General features: G+C 37.6%; 1 protein-coding gene across 4 annotated transcripts; it reads right to left on the minus strand.

The window, feature by feature from the left end:
* Positions 1 to 317: 317 nt before the first annotated feature.
* On the minus strand, positions 318 to 18,350 carry SC5D (sterol-C5-desaturase). 4 transcript variants are annotated; one of them, XM_064268939.1, is made up of 7 exons: positions 18,219 to 18,348; positions 17,623 to 17,811; positions 12,160 to 12,289; positions 9,320 to 9,537; positions 8,401 to 8,533; positions 6,216 to 6,316; positions 318 to 5,874 (listed from the first exon to the last, which is right to left on the minus strand). In XM_064268939.1, exons 4-7 carry the CDS (start codon positions 9,527 to 9,529, stop codon positions 5,419 to 5,421), a joined length of 900 nt encoding a protein of 299 aa, XP_064125009.1. In that variant the 5' UTR covers positions 9,530 to 9,537; positions 12,160 to 12,289; positions 17,623 to 17,811; positions 18,219 to 18,348; the 3' UTR covers positions 318 to 5,418. The 4 variants fall into 4 exon arrangements, with proteins under 4 accessions (XP_064125009.1, XP_064125008.1, XP_064125007.1 ...); XM_064268938.1 differs by lacking the exon at positions 12,160 to 12,289 and adding an exon at positions 16,995 to 17,192; XM_064268937.1 differs by lacking the exon at positions 12,160 to 12,289.
* Positions 18,351 to 20,251: the final 1,901 nt, after the last annotated feature.

Genomic DNA, 20,251 nt, shown 5'->3' on the forward strand with positions numbered 1-20,251 from the left:
AACAAATGGTGGTATGCTATAAAGGGACACTTATTCAGCAATAAAAACGAACAAGCTACAGATACATGTAACATCATGAGTGAATATTAAAACACACTGAGCTAAAAAAAAAACTAAACACAAAGGAGTACATACTATGATTCCATTTATGTGAAATTCTAGAACAGGCAAAATTCACCTCCAGTAACAGAAAATACATCAGTGATTACCTAGGGCTGGAGTTGGGGAGAGACTGAATGAAAAGGGAGATGAAAGTTTTTCTAGAATGTGCTAAATCTTGATTGGAGGGGATGGTTACATGGGTGTACATATTTGTCAAAGTATACTGAACTGTACAATTAAAATGCATGTATTTGATTGTATATAAATTATATAGTTTAAAAAAACATCCCAATGAAGTGACAGACAAAAGCCACTACAAAAGTTACTGTTTTAACACTGGAACATGTGCTAAGGTCCCAGCCTTCTTTTTCTTTGTTTGGAAGCACATATAAGGGGGACAAGTTTTTCACTTATGTAAATGGCTTAGTGAACAAAACCGTAATCTTAAAACAGAGGAAGACAATTCATAAAGAAATGGTGCAAGAAGTGAATAAAAGTCTATAATATGAATACTTGTTTGAGTGACTCATGAGTTTTAATACCATTATGCTGTTTTGTGTATGTTTAAGTATGGGTTTATTCATGAGTGGTTGAGGTGCTTAGAAAAATCTGTCAAGTATGAAAGTCTGCCTTTTTAGCGGTTGAGGTATTTGAAATAAAAAGATAATGAAATAAATTAAATCTCTGATCAAATGTTTACGAAAATGTGATGGACAAAATACATAAATGGTGTTAAATGTTTAGAATATCTGATGTCAAATTTCTGAGTTAATTGGTAGTCAAAGAAATGAGAATGCAATTACTCTTTATTTTTATACAAATTTCACCATACTTGTAACAGAATAACAAGATCTCCAAGCTGGGCTTAGAGATTTAAGAAAAACTGTGTTTTAAACTTATTATTTTAATAAAGCAAATATTAACTAAAGCAAGTATTTATAAGTATTTTTCTTTTTATACCAAAATCCCTCTTGGCAATAAAGCTTGTGGACAAAATAGTTGGCATGCTTCCTTCTTGCTTTCTTAATCATTTTAACTTATTCTACTTTTCAGACAAAGTATGTTTCTTCTATTCTATCTCAAAATCTCGTAGGCTGGTCTTATGATTTATAACAATGCATTTGTTTTCATAAAACTATATAAAACCCAGTGCCGTCGAGTCGATCCCGACTCATAGCGACCCTATAGGACAGAGTAGAACTGCCCCCCATAGAGTTTCCAAGGAGCGCCTGGCAGATTCGGATTGCTGACCCTCTGGTTAGCAGCCGTAGCACTTAACCACTATGCCACCAGGGTTTCCTGAAACTATATAGCAACAAATAATCTAGGTATCCTACAACTCTTATAAAGACATTTTACGGTAAATGACGTATTAGTTTTACTTACGTAATTTCCTCTGTACCCCCTCACCCTAGTTAACTTCATGTCTTTCGCCCTCCAGTTTTAAAGTGAAAGTATCTAGCCTTTTGTTCTCCTCCAACTGATTTCTACTGAGGGCCTAGCTTAGGTGTAAAGACAACCACTGAACCTAGGAAGAGGAAGCATTAAGCACAATTTACATGAATAACCTCAGCTAACATCTGAGTTTCAAAATGATATTTAAAGATGGTAAAAGACAGGGCAACAATTCATTGTTATACCTAAGGCTGCCATGAGTCAGAGACAAGATGACAGCAAATAACAACTTAATCCTATGAGGTAGGCCTATTTTATCAATTTACAGATGGAGAAACCAAGGGTCATCATCAGCAAGTAACAGAGCCAGGACTCAAAATCACCTATTTAATGCCAAAGCTCTTAGCTACTACAATTCTTCTGAGGTAGAGAGTTATCCTCCAGTTGAAGTTATTGAGGTCCTACTAAATTTGTCCGTCCCTGGTTCAATCAGCCGCTATCTCTGAGGGTCTTCTTTTGTATGCACAGTGGGGTTAAGTGCCACGTATACGGATTCATCCAGCCCTCTAATGAGTACCTGTTTTACTGATTCATATATGGCCAGAATACTGAGCACTGGTAGGTTACGTTTGTTTGTTTCCAGTGGAAGGTTATGACTTTGGATGAGAAAAAGGAATAGAGCCTATCCTTGATAAAGGGCCCTCTTTGATTCCTCTTTATTTCCCACTTTGCCTTTCCCAATGCATTCAACAAAATGTCTGCTAAATGACCGAGGAACAAATTGTTCACTAAAAATACAGTCGAGTCTGTAGATTCAACATTTGCACCTAGTTCAAAGAGAAGAACGTTCAACTAGTATTTATCGAACCACAGCCACGCTGGGGATTCTGTAAGGATGCATGGTTTAATACAATGATTCAGGTGGTTTTTACTTTCAAGGCATTTACGGTCTAGAACAGATAAGATACACATAACTATAATAGATGACAGAAAGCGTAAGTGCTGATTTAAGACTGCCAGCAAAGCGTTTTGTGTGTCTGAAGAAGTTAGGAAGACCAACTTTTCCCCTGCAGTTGGTTTGTTTCTTTATATCTTTTTTCATGCTGGCCTTGGCAATCTCATGGCTTTAAATGTCTCTTCTATCTGGATTAACCCCAAATCTTTGTTCTGATTTTTCTCCCTAGTTTCCATCCTCCTCCCAGACACCATCTCTATATAAGCAATCTGCCTGCACTGTAAACTCCATGTATCAAAAACTGAACTTATAGTTTCTCTCCCAATTTGTCTCTGACTTCTTGAAGATGGAAGGGAAAATGAATCATGCTATAGGTGTATGAGGAGTTGGAAATTCACAGTATTCAGAGACAGAGAGGATGATGAGGACTCACTAAGTTTTTGAAACTTTATGCATTTTTGAAATGTGTTCTCTCAGCATCTCCAGCCACTTCCCAACTTATACAATAAAAGTGGAAAATGTAGGCTTCACTTTCCCTTTCTGCCCTATATTATAAAAAGTTTTAAAGTCAATAGAAAAAGTATTTTTTATTTAATATTTCTGTGGGAAGGACCTCTGAATTCCTCTAATGGGTAACAGGAGAATGTGGTAATGGTGCTTAAAAACTGTTAGGCCCATACTGCTTAATAAGAGCAGAATTTGAGAAGAGTGGGAGGGAAGAGGCTAGTTTGATTATTTCTAACACCTTTTAGAGAGGCCTCTACCCATAAATTCTGTTCCTTCTTTTCTATAAGCTACATGAGTAAGAATCTGGAGACTAACACAATTGGAGTTATGGAATTACACTAAGATAACCAGCATATGGATAACTTGAAATATTCCTGAGCTCAGTCACCTTTCAATGCCTTTCTATCCTTGGGACCCTCAAACAGAGGGGAATAAATTGCATGGATATGGCAAATTGGCTGGCTCTTCAAGAAACTGGTTTCCCTTTCCTCCCAGGTACATAGCTAGCTGTACTTCCCAGAAACTCTTTCAGTAAGGTGGGCCATAGACCAAGATTTGTCCAAAGGACGGTGGGCAGAAGTGATATGCACTACTTCTTAGCCTGGCACAAAAGAAATTTCCCATGTGCAAATTCTATCCTCTTTCCCTATCTGCTCCCTCAACAATCAGGGCGTGTGGGGTGAGAGAAAGGCAGAGCCACAAGGTGTAAGGAGCCTGAGTTTCAGAACGATTATATGGAAAGCTGCTCACTGACCACAAATATCCATACTGGACTTCACGAGTGAGAAATAAACCTCAGGAAAGTACTTAACTTCTCTGGGTCCCAGTTTTCTTGTGTCAAGGACTTGTAATGGTGCCTGACCAATAATAAAAGTTCAATAAATATTGTTGTTTTTGTGTGCCATCAGGTTGATTCCGACTCATTAGATGTCATTATTATTAGGAAACAAAGTTTTACTTCTCCTTAATTTTCCTTCTCAGGCAAAGTGGAGTACTGGGTGGGGAGAGAAGGGTATTAGTGAGAAGCATTCAGGTGCGTTTACGTACTACAAAATATCAACTGGTATATTGGTACAGTGAAGTAAAATGACAGTATAACAGTAATTCAGAGAGGGAAAAAAAACTTTTTCCGGATCCTAGGCATTAAATTTTATGACCGGCCTCTTGCAGAATACTCAAATTTTAACAGACATGTGAAGTATAAAAAGAAGGTGACACCCCTCCCCCCACCATCTGTATTTTTCCCCTGGACACTGAGCCTCTGGGGATGTTTTAATACAGTTCTGACAGGCCGCATCATTTCTGGGCTTTCAAACTGACAATTTGTCTAAAGAAAACTTTGTGATGTTACAATATTTAACTGATAACAGTTTAATAATAATCATTATCAACTTTATTGATTTTATATAAATAGCTTATAGAATGCCTTTGTAAACCATGTTTTTCCTAATGTATTTGTTACAATGCACATTTCTTTATGAACATAGCTGTTAAATTTTTTTGCAGAGAAAATGGGGAAGAGAGAGGGGAGAGGGGGAGAATAAGATTTCAAAACTATTCAGTGATTGGCCTAAATATTTGGCAATTATTTCCTTTTAAAGAAAAGTATACGTTCGTAACTTTGAAACATATCAAAAGTGCAGTGCATCAATTTAATTTAAAAAAATCAGTAGTGTCAAATATATTATTCAGATATCAAGTTTTCCTTTCTAAATATATTCAGATTCGCATATTTTACACTGATTAAATAATGGCTTTAAATAATAACCAACAAAATCTTCAGTTCAATAATCCCAGATCTGGATTAAATCATGGTAGTATTGATGTTTGTTCAAATTCTGTTTTATTTCTACATCAGTAAAATGTAAATATCTGACAACGTTCCCAGACAATGAGCTCTGCATGTGTAGGAAGGTGATTATACCTGCTATTAATCAGGTCATTTATGTAACAGCTAATATGTTGTATCAGAATTTTTTTTTCACATTCATGTTTTCACTTGAACCAAATACAAGTCATCATCTTCATCCCAATACCCAAGACTTAACCATTCCAGAAACAAAGAACCATCTTTACATTAGTACTTCTTTGTTATGGTTCTTAGTCTTGGTATTATTAAGCATAATGGATGTTTCTTGATGCATGTGGGTGGAATAAAGCAAAAAGAAAAAGCCTAGTCCTCTCGATAATCCTCCATCTTTCTGAAAATTGACATTGCAGGAAGATGAACTACAGATCTGCTGGCTAGAAAGACCCAAGTTGTCCCTTATACCAAGGCCTGGCATTTTAATCATGAAATTCAAATCCTAGTGCTCACAGCATCTTCCTTTGATCTACCATTCCTCAGCAGTATCTACAGTGCTGATTTTCAAATGATACCATTTACTTGCTATGACTCTTTGCTGTATGTAGAATATTTTTAACTTATTAAAAATACTTCAGAATAATTAGGCAATAATCTACTCATTCTTTGTACACTCTCCATTGAATAATTGTTCATTTTTACAATCATTTCCTGCATGGTTCTTGCATTTTTCTTCTGTCATCTTTTTCATATAACTAAGCGGTCCCTTCCCTTCAAAAGACGAAGGGTTTTTGAATGAGCCTCCAATTCTATCCCACAATGTGAAATACTGTCCGTAGTTATAGTCAAAGAATAGGTGGTGGTCTGTATGATGAGCTGCGCCATTAATAAATGGTCTTAAGATTTTGGGGACATGAAAATCACCATCATGAATGGAAATAGACCAAATATTGACCAAGACGTACAAAGTTAAATAAATCACCTTGTGTAAGGGAAAGATAAAAGGGTATATATGGTAAGGTAGACTCTGAAGGAAACCATCCACCGGGTGAAAGGCATGACTTGCAAATGGCGTAGTAATCTTCCAAACATGATGAGGTTTGTGTATACGCTACAGAAGAAAAGGACATCGTCAGCACTGCAAATATTATCCTGAGCAACATTCAGTTTAGCTTTTCATACTTATGGAAATGACTTAACTGAAATTTTCCTCTGAAATGAGCAAAACCATTTTATAAAATATCCTCCTCCTTTGCCTTAAAACAGTAAAAATCTTAACACGGCCCTGTCCAGAATCAAAAAGAATGTGAACAAAATGTACCTGGTAACTGTCATGACTATGGCTACTTAGGTATTTAACATAGAGGAGATTCTCAAATAGAGAACAGAATTTATAACCACACACAGTTATAAGGTGTAATTTTTTTCTATTTCTCCTACAAATGACTCTACCTTATATACAAGTCGATGGTGAAGGCCTCTGTGAATCCAATAGATCAACATGTCAGTGAAAAAGAGGAAGGATACTATACTAACACAGAGTTGAATCCAACCTAGAAGAAACAGAGAACAGCATAATTAAGGTTTGGCTTCCTGGGCCAGAGTTTGCCTTTCATGTGTTCATCTAAATTCAAAATGTGATCTAGGAACCAAACACTATAAATTGTCATCTCTCTTGATTCCTTGGAGCTTGCTCCAACGGTATTTCCTTACTTGCCTCTCCTAAGAACTTAAAATGTCTTATGAACTGTCTCACCTAAAATATTTCTTAACTTAAACTAAAAACATATACACCAGGGAGTTTCTGGGTAGTGCAAACAATTAATGTGCTTGGCTGCTAAACAAAAGGTTGGAAGTTCAAGTCCACCAAAACGTGCCTTGGAAGACAGGCCTGGCAATCTACTTCCAAAAAATCAGCCATTGAAAACCTTATGGAGGACAGTTCTCCTCTGACACACATTGAGTCAATTCAATGGCAACTATTATATATGTGTGTGTGTATATATATGTGTGTGTGTGTGCGCGCGCATGTGCGTGTGTGTATATATATATGTATATATCTATGACAGAAAAAGGACACTGCTGAGGCATCTTTATTTTTTAAATTTCTGAGAATAATCCAAACCAAAACCAAGCCTATTATTGTGGAGTCAATTCCAACTCAGCACAGCAACCCTATAGGACAGAGCAGAAATATCCCACAGGGTTTCCAAGACTGTAAATCTTTATAGAGGTAGACTGCCACATCTTTCTTCTGCGGAGTGGCTGATGGGTTCAAGCCACTGACCTTCCAGTTAGGAGCCGAGCACTTAACCACTGTTACCACCAGGGTACCTTCTGAGAGTAATGCTATTTAATAGTCTTCCTTCAAATTAATCTTTCTAAAATATGCTTTCACACATTATTTTCCTGTTTAAAACTTTCTACTAAATACCTAAAGCCTAGCATTAACTCTATAACCCAACTATCTCTGATTTTTCCAACCTCATCATTCTTGTTCTTCTGCCCTGACCAGGCTGGTTTATTCAACGTCTTCCTCCCAAGAGTCTTGAAAGTCTTACCTCCAGACCTTTATTCATACTGTTCCACTTATCTAGAATGCCCTCCCTCCCTTTATTTTTTACTCATAATCCTATTTATTCTTCAAGGCCAGCCAGCTCATCACTCCAATGTGTAATTTTTTTCCCCTACTCTAAATAAATAACCCCTTACTTAGAGAGCAAGGGTGGTGGTATCAGCAAACCTGGATTCAAATCCCAGGTCCACTACTTGTTCGTTGAGCAATCTAGGCAAATAACAAATTCTCTAATTTATTCACCAATGAAATGAGCATAACAGTACTTACCTTATAAAATTGTTATGTGAATGAAATGGATTGATACATGCTTAGAACTAGAGCTGGTACATTAACAGACACTAAGTGTTAACTATTAGCATTCCTTTCTATATGCTAGATACCAGCAATGTATCCTGATGGAATAATTCCAAAATTTCACAATAGTCACCCCAGGGCTGTTTATAAAAGAGAGACAAAGGAGTAATCTAAAGTCTAATTAGGAATCATTTAGATAACAGGTATCTATCCAATGAAATACTATAATATACTATATGATGCCAGTATTGACATGAAAATACGGCCATAGATATTTCTAAAAGAAAAATAAATAAATAAATAAGGGTCCACCCGGCATGCAGAGTAAGATTTTGTTTTTATGATGTAAATAATGACATACACAGGCATAAGAAAATGGGAGGATATATGACAAAAGATTTAGTTTCCAAAGAGCAGGAAAATGACTTTGAAAAATTGCTATTTTCTGATTTTTCAGCAATTATCATTTATTACCTGAATTATTTGTTTCAGAAGTTTAATTTCCTATTAAGGATAGAAACCCAAGGGCCTAGCAAAACATCTCACTCTTCCCTCAGGCATAATCTCACCTACAACAGACTTGAAAACAGATAGACCAAAGAAATGCACGTATGTGACATGACATGAATCCAAAAAAGGAGAATAAAGGTAACGCAACAGTTTATAATTATTCTAACAGAAGAAAAAAGAGAGTGATTTGGTGCTTTAAAGAAATCCATGGGTGCTCAGACCACCCTCCTCCTGAGACTCAAATTGTTTACTTACCAGATGGAAACTCTCCTATGCCATCATACAATTTGCTGTAACCTCTCACCTCTAACAGGAACAATGCAACAGTGGGGATACTTATCCATGGCAGTGCCTGGACAGTATACTTAATTTCTCGAGAGACTTGATTCTGAAAATCGCATTTACAATACTTACAATTAGAAAAATCAACTTATCAACACAAAATCTGTAACAAACAAAACTAGCAGAAAATTGTTTTGGATTGGATTTTTAAAATCTTTTTTTATTGACTGGTGCTGACCTCCAAATTGATCTTATTAAGATTTTAATACGTAGGAACGCATATGCAAGACATGCTTCTGTAAAAAGTAAATGCAATAAATATTTTAAAGTTGAAACTTTTTTTTCTTCCCACAAAATTTATATTCTAAATTTCTCTTTGAGGGGTAATTATCCCTGTCATAATTAATTTCTATTCCCACGTCAACCCTCACAATTTATTTTCTCTCCTTCCAGTAACTGACAAATATAAGCAACTGAAACAGAAAAATGATTATAAATAACTCCAAAACTACCTAGTTTGAATCTCCTATCTAGTTGAATAAAACATAAAAAAAAATACATAGTAAAAATATTTCAGTTTGTGAAAGTCATACATTAAAATAAGTATATAAATGTGTGCATTTGTTAATTATCACTATCAGCAAAGAAATATCTAAGTACCTAATAGATACCAGGCTTGTAACTTGTTTTTGTTTTTTAAAGTTGCATTCATTTATTTGTTTAAAGGGAAGGAGAGACATTAGCCCTACCAAAAGTGTCTAATCCATTTCGGGCTGGTGTCAAACACTTTTACGGTTATATATAACCAGTTGCATCTGAAAATCACACAAACATATCACATGGTTATTTTTACTCCAACACTAGTTAGAAAGTAGGTAAGAAAATCACTCACCTTCAAAAATTGTGGATGTTTCATCAACGAATGATCAAAGACAAAATAATAGCTGAGTGATGCAAAGAGGAAATAAAGGATATAAGCACCAACATTTGTCACAATCAGGAGGCTGAGAGTTTGTCGGAAGATGTCATCCTCTGGCCACGCAGCTGGGTACACATACGGTGTAAAAAAATGATCATCTGCAACACTGAGTACAAGGTCCATCTTGGCCTCTAAAAAATAAACATGTGTAAACACCACCTTTACATTCCTCTAAGCAAAAACAAACGAAAAAACTGTACGAAGTTCCTGATTTAAGAAAAACCATATGAAGTACAAGTCTGTTATGAAGAACTAAAACCAAAACTCAAAGCCGTTGCTGTCAAGTTGGTTCTAATTCACAGCAACCCTACAGGACATAGCAGAACTGCCCCATAGGGTTTCCAAAGAGCGGCTGGTGGATTAGAACTGCTGACCTTTCGGTTAGCATCCAAACACTTAGCTGTTGGCAACCAGGGCTGCCTGTTATGAAGAAAAAAAAAAAAAATTTTTTTTTTAGAGAATCCCCTAAATACAACCTTTAGAGCCAGAAGGGATCTTCAACAACATCTCTAGTCCACTCTCTTCATATTATACAAGGCGACACTAAAGCCCAGTGAGAGAAAATGAAGCCCAGGAACGTTAAGTTTTTTTGAAACCCTATGGGGGCAGTTCTACTCTGTCCTACAGGGTCATGACAGTGTTTTTCATGTAAATGCATATAACTGCAATTTTCAATTTCCTTCCTTATAAAAAGTGGTGTACTATACAGCCAAGGTCCTTTTTCACTTAACAATGCATCTTGGAAATCTTTGTGTATCTATACATAAAGTCATTTCTGTATCTTCTTTGGAGAAATGTCTATTCAAATCCTCCCCCTCCACTTTATTAAAACTGGGTTGTCTTTTTATTGATGAGTTTTAAGAATTCTGTATATATATACACACATACTTGATACAAGTCCCTGATCAGATATATGACTTAAAAATATTTTTACTCATCCTATGGGTTATCTTTTAACTTTCCGGATAGTATCACTGAATTCTGACGAAGTCAAAAAATTTTTTTTCTTTTGTTGCTTGTCCTTTTGGTGCCATATCTATGAATCCTTTGCCAAATCCAAGGTCATCAATATTTACCCCTATATTTTCTTTTGATAGTTCTGTAGTTAGGTATATGATCTTCTGATTGTTATATCTAGGTATATGATATTTTTTAATATTTTGATAAATACATATAACGAAAGTTTCCCATATTAACCATTTTTAAGTGTACAATTCAATGAAGTTAATTACATTTACCATGTTGTACCACTATCACTATTACCTATTTCCAAAAGTTTTACATTACCTCAAACAGCAACTCAGTACCCTGTCAGCCATAACTCTCATTCCTTCCTCCACCCTGCCACTGGTAACTACTAACGAACTTTTGTCTCTGCGCATTTGTCTCCTCTAGATATTTTATATAAGTTGTATCATTACAGTATTTGTCCTTTTGGCCTTATTTCACTCAGCATAATGTTTTGAAGGTTCATATTATAGCACATATCAGAACTTCGTATGCTCTTTATGGCCTAAGAATACTCTACTGCGTGCATACACCATTAGTTTGCTTGTCCATTCATCTACTGATGAATACTTGGGTTGTTTCCACTTTTTGAATATTGTGAATCCTGCAATGAACATTGCTATACACGTATCTGAGTCCCTGCTTTTGAGTCTATTGGGTAAATACCTGGAAGTAAAATTGCTGGGTCAATTTTATGGTAATGCACTTTCTTGATAAAGTCCTTTGATGCACAAAAACTTTTCATTTCGATCAAGTTTGGTTTATCTGTTTTCTTTTGTTGCTTGTACTTTTGTTGCCGTATCTAAGAATCCACTGTCAAAAACAAGGTCTTGAAATTTTACCCATTTTCTTCTATGAGTTTTATGGTTTTGGTTCTTAAATATGGGCTATTGATCCACTTTGAGTTCATTTTTTAAATTTTTTAAAAATACATTTTTTATTGTATTTTGGGTGAAAGTTTACTGAGTCCATTTTTGCATATGGTGTGACGGAGGGGGTCCAAAGAGGTCTCTTTGGCATGTCGAAATCCAGCTGCCCCAGCACCATTTGTCTTTTTTTTTTTTTTTTAGACAATATTTTATTGTGTTTTCAGTGAAGGTTTACACAGCAGTTTAGGGTCCCATTCAACAATTTCTACACAAGTTGTTCAGTGACATTGGTCACATTCTTCACAACGCATGAACAGTCTCATTATTTTGGTTCTGGTTGTTCTATTTCCATTAATCTAGTTTTCCTGCCTCTTTTGTTTTAAAGTAATTATTGACCGTTTGGACTCATACAGGTGATTTTTTAAAGAAGTATAGTACTTACGGGTGATATCCATTATTTTTTGAGCCAATTTGTTATTTATCTACAAGGTGATCACAGGGGTTAATTTCAGTTCAAGGTCTGAAGCGTATCTCAGGGCACTAGTCTAGAGGAGTCCTTCAGTCTTGAAAAGTCCAGTAGGTCTGGTTTTTTGTTTTTTAGGAAGGTAGGTTTCTGTTCCACATTTTTCTTCCATTCTATCAGGGTCCAACTATTGTGGCCCTGATTAGAGTGGTCAGTAGTGGTAGCCAGGCACCATCTAGGTCTTCCGGTCTCAGGGTAGATGAGGCTGTGGTTCGTGTAGACTACTTGTCCTGTAGACTCGTTTCTTCTTTGACTCTTTGGTTTCCTTCTCTTTTGCTCCAGACAAGTAGAGACCAATAGTTGTATGTTAGATGTCTGCTTACAAGTTTTTTAAGGCCCCAGACATTACTCACCAAACTAGGATATAGAACGTAACTTTATGAATCGACTGAGATGTCCCATGAGACTACCCAGCACCATTCACTGAAGAGACTCTTCTTTCTCCATTGAATGGACTTGGCACCCTTGTCAAAAATCAACTGGCTATAGATTAAAAAAAAAAAAAGGTTTATTTCTGGCATTTGGGGAGGCAAGGTGGCACAATGATAAAGAGCTCAGCTGCTAGCCAAAAGGTCGGCAGTTCAAATCCACCAGCTGCTCCTTAGAAACCCTATGGGGCAGTTCTCTGTCTTACAGGGTAGCTATGAGTTGAAATTGATTCGACAGCAACAGATTTGGTTATTTATTTATTTATTTTTTGGTCCATTTATTTTAGCCTGAAGGACTCATTTTGTGTTATTTCTTGTAGTGCAGGTCTACTAGTGACGAAGCCTGTTTTGGATTATCTAGAATGTCTTAATTTCTTCATTTTGGAGAAATAGGTTTTGCTGGATATAGAATTCTTGTTAGTCTTTTTCTTCCAGCTTTTCAGATGTCATTCTACTACCTTTGGGCTTCTCTGTTTTCTAATGAGAAATCAGCTGTTAATCTTACTGAGAATCCTTGTGCACGATTAGTCACTTCTCTCTTACTGCTTTTAGGATTCTCTCTCCTTGGCTTTTCACAGTTTCATTATCATGTGTCTAAATGTGGACCTCTTTCAGTGTTATTCTATATGGAGTTTGTTTAGCTTTTTATGTGCAGATTAATATTTTTTAATCAAATTTGGGGAATTCCCATCACTATTTCTTAAAATAATTGTTCTGTCCATTTCTCTGCCTTCTCCTTTTGGGACTCCCATTATACTTATGCTGGTATGCTTGATGGCATCCCCCAGGTCTCTGAGGCTGTGTTCGTTTTTCTCCATTCTTTGCCTTTTTGTTCCTCAGATTGGGTAATTTCAATTAACCTATCTTCATGTTCTTTGATTCTTTTTTCTATCAGCTCAAATCTGCTATTGAGCCTCATGGTGTCAACCGCGACTGAACTGTTTAAAACCAGTTCAAAGCCCTGCTTAATACTATATTCATCTTCAGTAGCAATTTTTCATTATCTATTCTAATTTGTTTCATGACCAGTAAACTGATCAATGGTATTTGTTTACTTCCTAATTGTCAAATCCACTTAATTAAAACACGGTTAAGATTTTTATTTTCAATAATGTTTTCCTATTTTTCATTAGTTCTTCTCATCATTGCCATGGTAAAATATCAATAATCTTTCTATTCTTTAAGTCATATAGGGTCGCTGTAAGTTGGAATCAACTTGACGGCAATGGGTTTTTTTTTTTTTTATGGTGGTAGTTCTCACACTGTCTTCTTCTGTATGATGTCTCAAAGACACACCATGCACAACCTACTACAATAACTCTATATTCCATTCTATTATTAATAACAAATGTTTTCATTCGTTGCTACAGGGCCATCTTTACCTATTTTTGACATTTTCAAATGCAATTAAACCCAAGGTAACTGAACAACTAAAAAGCAAAATGTACTAGCAGATAGCAGAAGCAGGAGTGCCTGGAAGGTACAAGACAAAACAGGCACCTCAGTCAGCCGGAGTAAGGTTTTGACATCAAATGAATTAGGCTGCCAAATTTAAAACAAACAAAGGCTTTTGGTTTTTAGGCTTTGCAGACTTTGAAATTACGGGTAAGAGACTGTAGACCTGTGCTCCCATCACTGTGATTTCACTGCTGTTTATTTAACCAATCGCCCACATACAGACATTTGGATGGTGTTATGGATTGAATTATGTTCCCCCGAAATACGTGTTGTAAATCCTAACCTCTATGCCTGTGGTTATAATTCCACTTGGAAATGTGCTGTCTTTGTTATGTTAATGAGGCTGGATTAATGTCTCTTGAACATTAGTGTCTCTTGAATCAATCTCTTTTGAAATATAAAATAGATTAAACAGGGAAGTGAGTAAGAGAGATGGGGTAAGACAGATTCCAAGACACATGAAGATCTCCGAGGAACCAGAAAGCAAAAGCTAAAGAGACAAGGATCTTCCTCCAGAGCAACAAAGAAAGTCTTCCTCTAGAGCCAGCACTCTGAATTTGTACTTACAGCCTCCTAAACTGTGAGAAAGCCATCCACTTGTACTATTTCCATTATAGGAGTACTAGATAACTAAGATAGATTCTAATCTTTTGCCTTTACAAGCAATGTTACAATGAAGAACCCTGTATAGTGTAAACTTCTGCCAAATACAAATGCTAGGTCAAAGAGTAATTGCATTCATGACTTGGGTAGATATTGCTAGGCTGCTCTCCACAGGGGATATACTATTTTGCCAGTCCATAAGCAATGTAAGATGATACCTATTTCCCTACAACCTTAACAGAGGATCTTAGCTAACTTTTAGATATTTGTGAATCTGGTAGGAAAGGTTATCTCAGTGTAGACTTAATTTACATTTGACTTATTATAAGTGAAGTTGAGCATCATTTCACACACTTACAGTAATTTATATTTTCTGTGAATTATGCTTGTATCCTTTGCCCATTTTCCCACTAGGCTTTTATTCTCATTTAAAAAATCAATTTCCAGAAGCTCCTTATTTAACAGGGAGCTTAGCCCTCTGTGATATGAGTTGCAAATATTTTCTTCTCGCCTTGTCAGAAAAAGAAAAATTTGGAGGAACTTTAGATACTGTGCAATTAAATTTGTTTTAAGTGCTTTTAGAATTTTGGTTTGAATCAGTCATATTTGTTGATTGTAGTAATTACGTACTCATGAATATACTGCTGTAATTTGTGACATCTAACACATAATCTTCTGAAATCAATAACAGTAGTATCTCAAAATTGTAATGCAATTTTGAAGTTTATATTGACACTCTCAGCAATAAAACAGAGATAACGTATCTATTGCTATAGAATTGTGATAAGGTTTAGAGACTAAGTACATAGAGCACTTGGCACCATCTGACATGGGAGGTGTTCAACAAATGAGTGCTATAATTACTACTATTATGACAGTCAAAACCTGAGTCAAAATTACTTTAACCTAAAGCAGAAAAGGGGGTCATTTGATTTTTCTTTTTTTTTTTTAAGTAATTAACAATAAGCAAAAAAAAAGAAAGCCATTACCACTGAGTCGATTCCAGCTCATAGCGACCCTACAGGACAGAGCAGAACTGCCCCATAGATTTCCAAGGAACATCTGGTGGATTGAAACTGCTGACCTTTCGGTTACCAGCCAAGCTCTTAACCACTATGCCATCAGGGCTCCAATTAATAATTAAAACAAAAACCTGTTGCAGTTGAGTTGATTCCAACTCATAGTGACCCTAAAGAACAGAGAAGAACTGCCCCATAGAGTTTCCAAGGAGTGCCTGGTGGATCTGAACTACCAACTTTTTGATTAGCAGCCGTAGCCACCAGGGTTTCCCCAATTAATAATAGTTCCCATTAATATTCATTATGTACTAGATACTGCAAAGGAGCCCTGGTGGTACAATGGTTAAGCACTCGGCTGGTAACCAAAAGGTAGGCAGTTTGAACCCACAAACCACTCCGCAGCAGAGAGATGTGGCAGTCTGCTTCCTTGGAAACCCTGTGGGACAGTTCTGCTCTGCCCTGTAGGGTCACTAGGAGTTGGAATCAACTCGATGGCAATGGGTTTTGGAATGGAAGGTACTGCAAATGTTTTACATATATTAACTCATTTTATCTTCTCAAAAAACCCTAAAAGTTAGGTACTAGTATTATTCTTATTTTACAGATGAGGAAGCTGGGCACAGAAAACTTGTGAAACTTGCCCCAGGTTGGAACAAGTACACTCTGGCTGCAAAGTCCCTGGACTTGAACTAAGCTCTACTGCCTCTTTAATATTTCAACTCCTTAATTTTTTAAGTTCTGAGTAACTGCACAAGCTTAAATAACTTTACATGTAATTTTAAGGGGTTCAAAGACTCCCCGAAATCAAGGGCTCCACAGGCCCTAAGTACTCCTACTTTAAGAAGAAGTTTGTATTAGACAGCATTTTACCTTTGCAGAAAAAAAGCTTTTGTTAAAACACACCTATCAATATACTACTACTAGGCCTGGAATAAGGAGCCCTAGTGGTGCAAGTGGTTAAGTGCTCAGCTGCCAACTGAAAGGTTGGCAGTCCAAACTCACCCAGAGGCTCTGCGAGAGAAAGACCTGGAGATCTGCTTCCATAAAGATTATAAACCCCAAAAACCCAGTGCCGTCGAGTCTATAAAAATTATAAAAATAGCCAAGAAAATTCTATAGAGCAGTTCTGTCACATGGGGTCACTATGAGTAGAAATTGATTGGATGGCACACAACAACAACTAAAGGCTTGGAATGACTGAGTCCAGTATTTTTCCCATACTTAAAAACTTCAGATAAGAATAGCTAACATTTGAGAACCAGATATTTTAAACACAGTTTATGTATTTTTAATTCTCATAACAACCCTATGAGGTAGATACTTTCATAATTTCCATTTTATAGATGGGGAAGCCAAGGTCATGAGGATTTAAATAACTTGATCTAGCTGAACAGCTAGTAAGTTACAGCTGGATTATATAATTCCAGAGTCTGTTCTCACTATATTCTCTCAAGATGTTATGCACGCATCTGAAGAATTCTGAGTATTACATCCTTTTAATTACATTAGATAGTGAATTGGAAAGCACTCTGTAAACAATCAAGGGTCTTTAAAAAAATTATTTATTATTTGAAATTTTTAAAAAGTCATGATGGTCCTACAAAGATAAATAACGTATTAGAAGTTTTTGCTGAGATATCAGGCTGCCACAAACTTTCCACTTCCTGAAACTTTACTTACTTAAGTAATGTTTTCTTCTACTACACCCGTAATCCGTTGCCGTCAAGTCAATTCCGATTCATAGCGACCCTACAGGACAGAGTAGAACTGCCCCATAGAGTTTCCAAGGAGCGCCTGGTGGATTCGAACTGCCAGCCTTCTGGTTAGCAGCCATAGCAATTAACCACTACGCCACCAGGGTTTTCTCTTTCTCTTATACTATAAAAAAAAAAAAAAATACTATACCACCTCCAAATTAACTCTCCTATAACGTATCAGTATACATGACTTTGCTTTTTACAATTCTAAAATAATAAGATTATTTCCCTTTTCTAGTCTTTTCAAACCATGAACTGTTGTCCCTCCATTATAAGTACGTCGCGGTAACCAGTTCTTTAGCTTAATTCTTTTGCCTTAAAAAAAAAAAAAAAAAGAGGGAAATCGTCGCGATATAACCCATTACTGTTCAAAGAACAGACTTCCCTTGAATAAAAAAATCCATGACAGCCAGCATCAACTAGTATTTCATTTGCTCCAAGCCCACCCTCTGTTTCACGTCTAGACCTCCCCACCCGCCCCGAAACACCTCCTCTCCCCTGACACGAAACGAAAAAAAAAAATCACTGCCACAAAGTGGATCACGACTCACGGCGACACTACAGGACAAAGCAGTACTGCCTCACAGGGTTTCCAAGGTCGTAAATATTTATGGAAGCCAGCTGCCACGTCTTTCTCCCGCGGTGCGGCTGGTGGGTTCAAACCGCCCACCTTCTGGTTAGCTTTGCAGCGCTTACCCACTGCACCACCAGGGCCCAGCAGAGGCCCCTAAACCAGAGGTCTAAAAAAAAAAAAAAAAAACAACCAAAGGTCTAGCTCCGCCATAACCCAGCCCGAGCCAGCACGCGTCCCCTAGCCCCGCACTCGCCCTATCACACCCCTCGCAGCTTGTTTTAAGGGTACTCGGCTCCCTGAAGCTCTCGGGCACCTCAGGGCAGGGGCACCTCAGGGCAGGAGCCCCTGACGCAGCCTCACTGTTTACCGCCAGCGCCTACCCAGTGCCTGGCACCGAGAGGCATTCAATACACGCCCGCGACAAGGTCAAAAAATAAAATAAAAAGGTCCAGGTACGCTCCCACTCATCCTCCACTTTCGTCCCACCTTCTGGTAACTCCCCATTCCCCATTCTTCCTCTCCTACCCCGTCCCGCTTATTCCGCCCCTAGCTCCGTCCTCCTGCGGTCCCTACCTCGCGGAGGTTCGCCACCGCCCCGCACGCCTCAGTTTCTCGGGCTACTAGGCGGGTCCGCCAATAAGAGCGGAAACTGAGCCCACGCGCGGAATACCAGACGCCGCCAGCCAATCCGGGGCCGGCGGCATAAGCTGATATGACGGCGGATCGCGCGACTGCGGGGCTTGAGGCTTCAGGGGTCACGTGGGCACCGCGCATTCGGCCACACCCCCTTCGTCTGGCCTGACGAAAGGGATGTCGGGAACGCAAGTCAGGTACCCAGGCTGTGAAGGTTTGAGTTCAGGTTTTGTTTTTGTTTCTTTGCTTTTCAGCTGCCACTGACATAGGCAGCTCCGAGTCTTGTACCTAAAAGATTTTCAGTATTTATGCAAACATTTCTAAACATGATCTTGTACCTTGAGGAAAATAGATGGCATTTCACCTGAAGAGAATATCAGAGGCAAGTGTTTTCTTCTGCTCAAGTGGAGAGGCTCAAACATCTGTCAGATTATTGCTAATGTCTAGCATTGAATGGCCAGATTCTAGCTCAACCAATTTATGTAGATGTTTAAGTGGTGACAAAATGAGGGTAGAAATTGATGGAAATCTTTTCATAGTACAGGTAGAGAAAACCTATGCAGAGTAAGTGGGGCATATCTGTAGGTTCCGAGAGGTTTGCTTTGTTTGTGAGTACTTAGTTTTTATTGTCATGGTTGTTTTATTGACGTAGTTTCCAAACATGAACTGTGATAGTCACACTAAACAGACTTCCCTGGAAGCTGTTATTGTAGTGGTTCTTAAAGGGCAGTCTTTCAACTAGCAGCATCCTCACTATCTGGGAGCTTTTTAGAAATGCAAATTCTGGGGAGCCACCCTAGACTGCTTGGATCGGAAACTCTGGGTGGGGCCCAGTAATCTGTGTTTTACTAGGTGGAGTTCAGTAATCTGTGTTTTAACAAACCCTAATAAAGTATGAGAACACTGCTCTAGTGAACTTGACGAATCAGAAGAAAATCTAACTTGTTAGGTGCCTTCGAGTCTTGTGTACAACAGAACAAAACACTGCCTGGTCCTGCACCATCCTCACAATGGTTGCTATGTTTGAGCCCATTGTTGCGGCCACTGTGTCAGTCCATCACATTGAGGGACTTCCTCTTTTTCGCTGACCCTCTACCTTATCAAGCATGATGTCCTTCTCCAGGAACTGGTCAGTCCTAATAACATGTCCAAAGAACGTGAGACCAGGTCTGGCCATCCTTGAAAACTCTATGGGGCTGTTTTACTCTGTCCTATAGGCTTGCTATGAGGCAGAATCAACTTTTTATTATTATCAAACTAAGGATGATTCTTTTCTATTTACTAAGAGATTTTATTATGAAATGATGTTGAAAATTTCATCAGATCATTTTTCTGCATCTATTGAAATGACCACATGATTTTTTTCCTTCATTCTGTTAATATAGTACATTTCCATTCACCACTTTTTAAATATTAAAACAGCTTTGCATTCTTGAAATAAATCTACCATTATATACCATTAAATCTACCATTTCCACCATTATATAATCTTTTACATATGGCTAGAATCATTTTGCTAATGTTTGTTTAGGATTTTTACACCTCTGTTTTTTGTATGTAGGTGGAAAACCCTGGTGGCATAGTGGTTAAGTGCTGTGGCTGCTAACCAAAAAGTCAGCAGTTCAAATCTACCAGGCACTCCTTGGAAACTCTATGGGGCAGCTCTGTTCTGTCTTATAGGGTCGCTATGAGTCGGAATCGACTCGATGGCAATGGGTGTGGTTTTTTTTATATACGTGGGTGGGATTGGCTTGTAATTTTTCTTTCTTGTCATATAGGGTCGCAATGTGTCAGAATTGACTCAACAGCACTGGGTTATTGGTTTCATATCCTTGGCAGATTCAGATATCAAAATTATGCTGCTCCAATAAAGTGAGTTGAAAAGTATTCCCTCTTTTCCTCACGTCTGAAAGAGTTCGTGTAAGATTGGTATTGTTTATTCCTTAAATAATTGGAAGACGTCATTTGTGTAA

This window comes from Loxodonta africana, chromosome 15 (genome assembly GCF_030014295.1).
Source record: "Loxodonta africana isolate mLoxAfr1 chromosome 15, mLoxAfr1.hap2, whole genome shotgun sequence".
Lineage (NCBI taxonomy): Eukaryota > Metazoa > Chordata > Mammalia > Proboscidea > Elephantidae > Loxodonta > Loxodonta africana.

Bases quoted from the DNA above. Each gene is read 5' to 3' on its own strand.
- SC5D (XM_010597935.3), bottom strand. From the start codon at position 9,529: ATGGACCTTGTACTCAGTGTTGCAGATGATCATTTTTTTACACCGTAT. The intron at 6,317-8,400 runs GTAAGTAAACAA...TGTTTCTTCTAG, and splicing joins CATAGGAGAGTTTCCATCTG to GTTGGATTCAACTCTGTGTT. The intron at 5,875-6,215 runs GTAGAGTCATTT...TTTCTTCTGTAG, and splicing joins ACCATCGACTTGTATATAAG to CGTATACACAAACCTCATCA.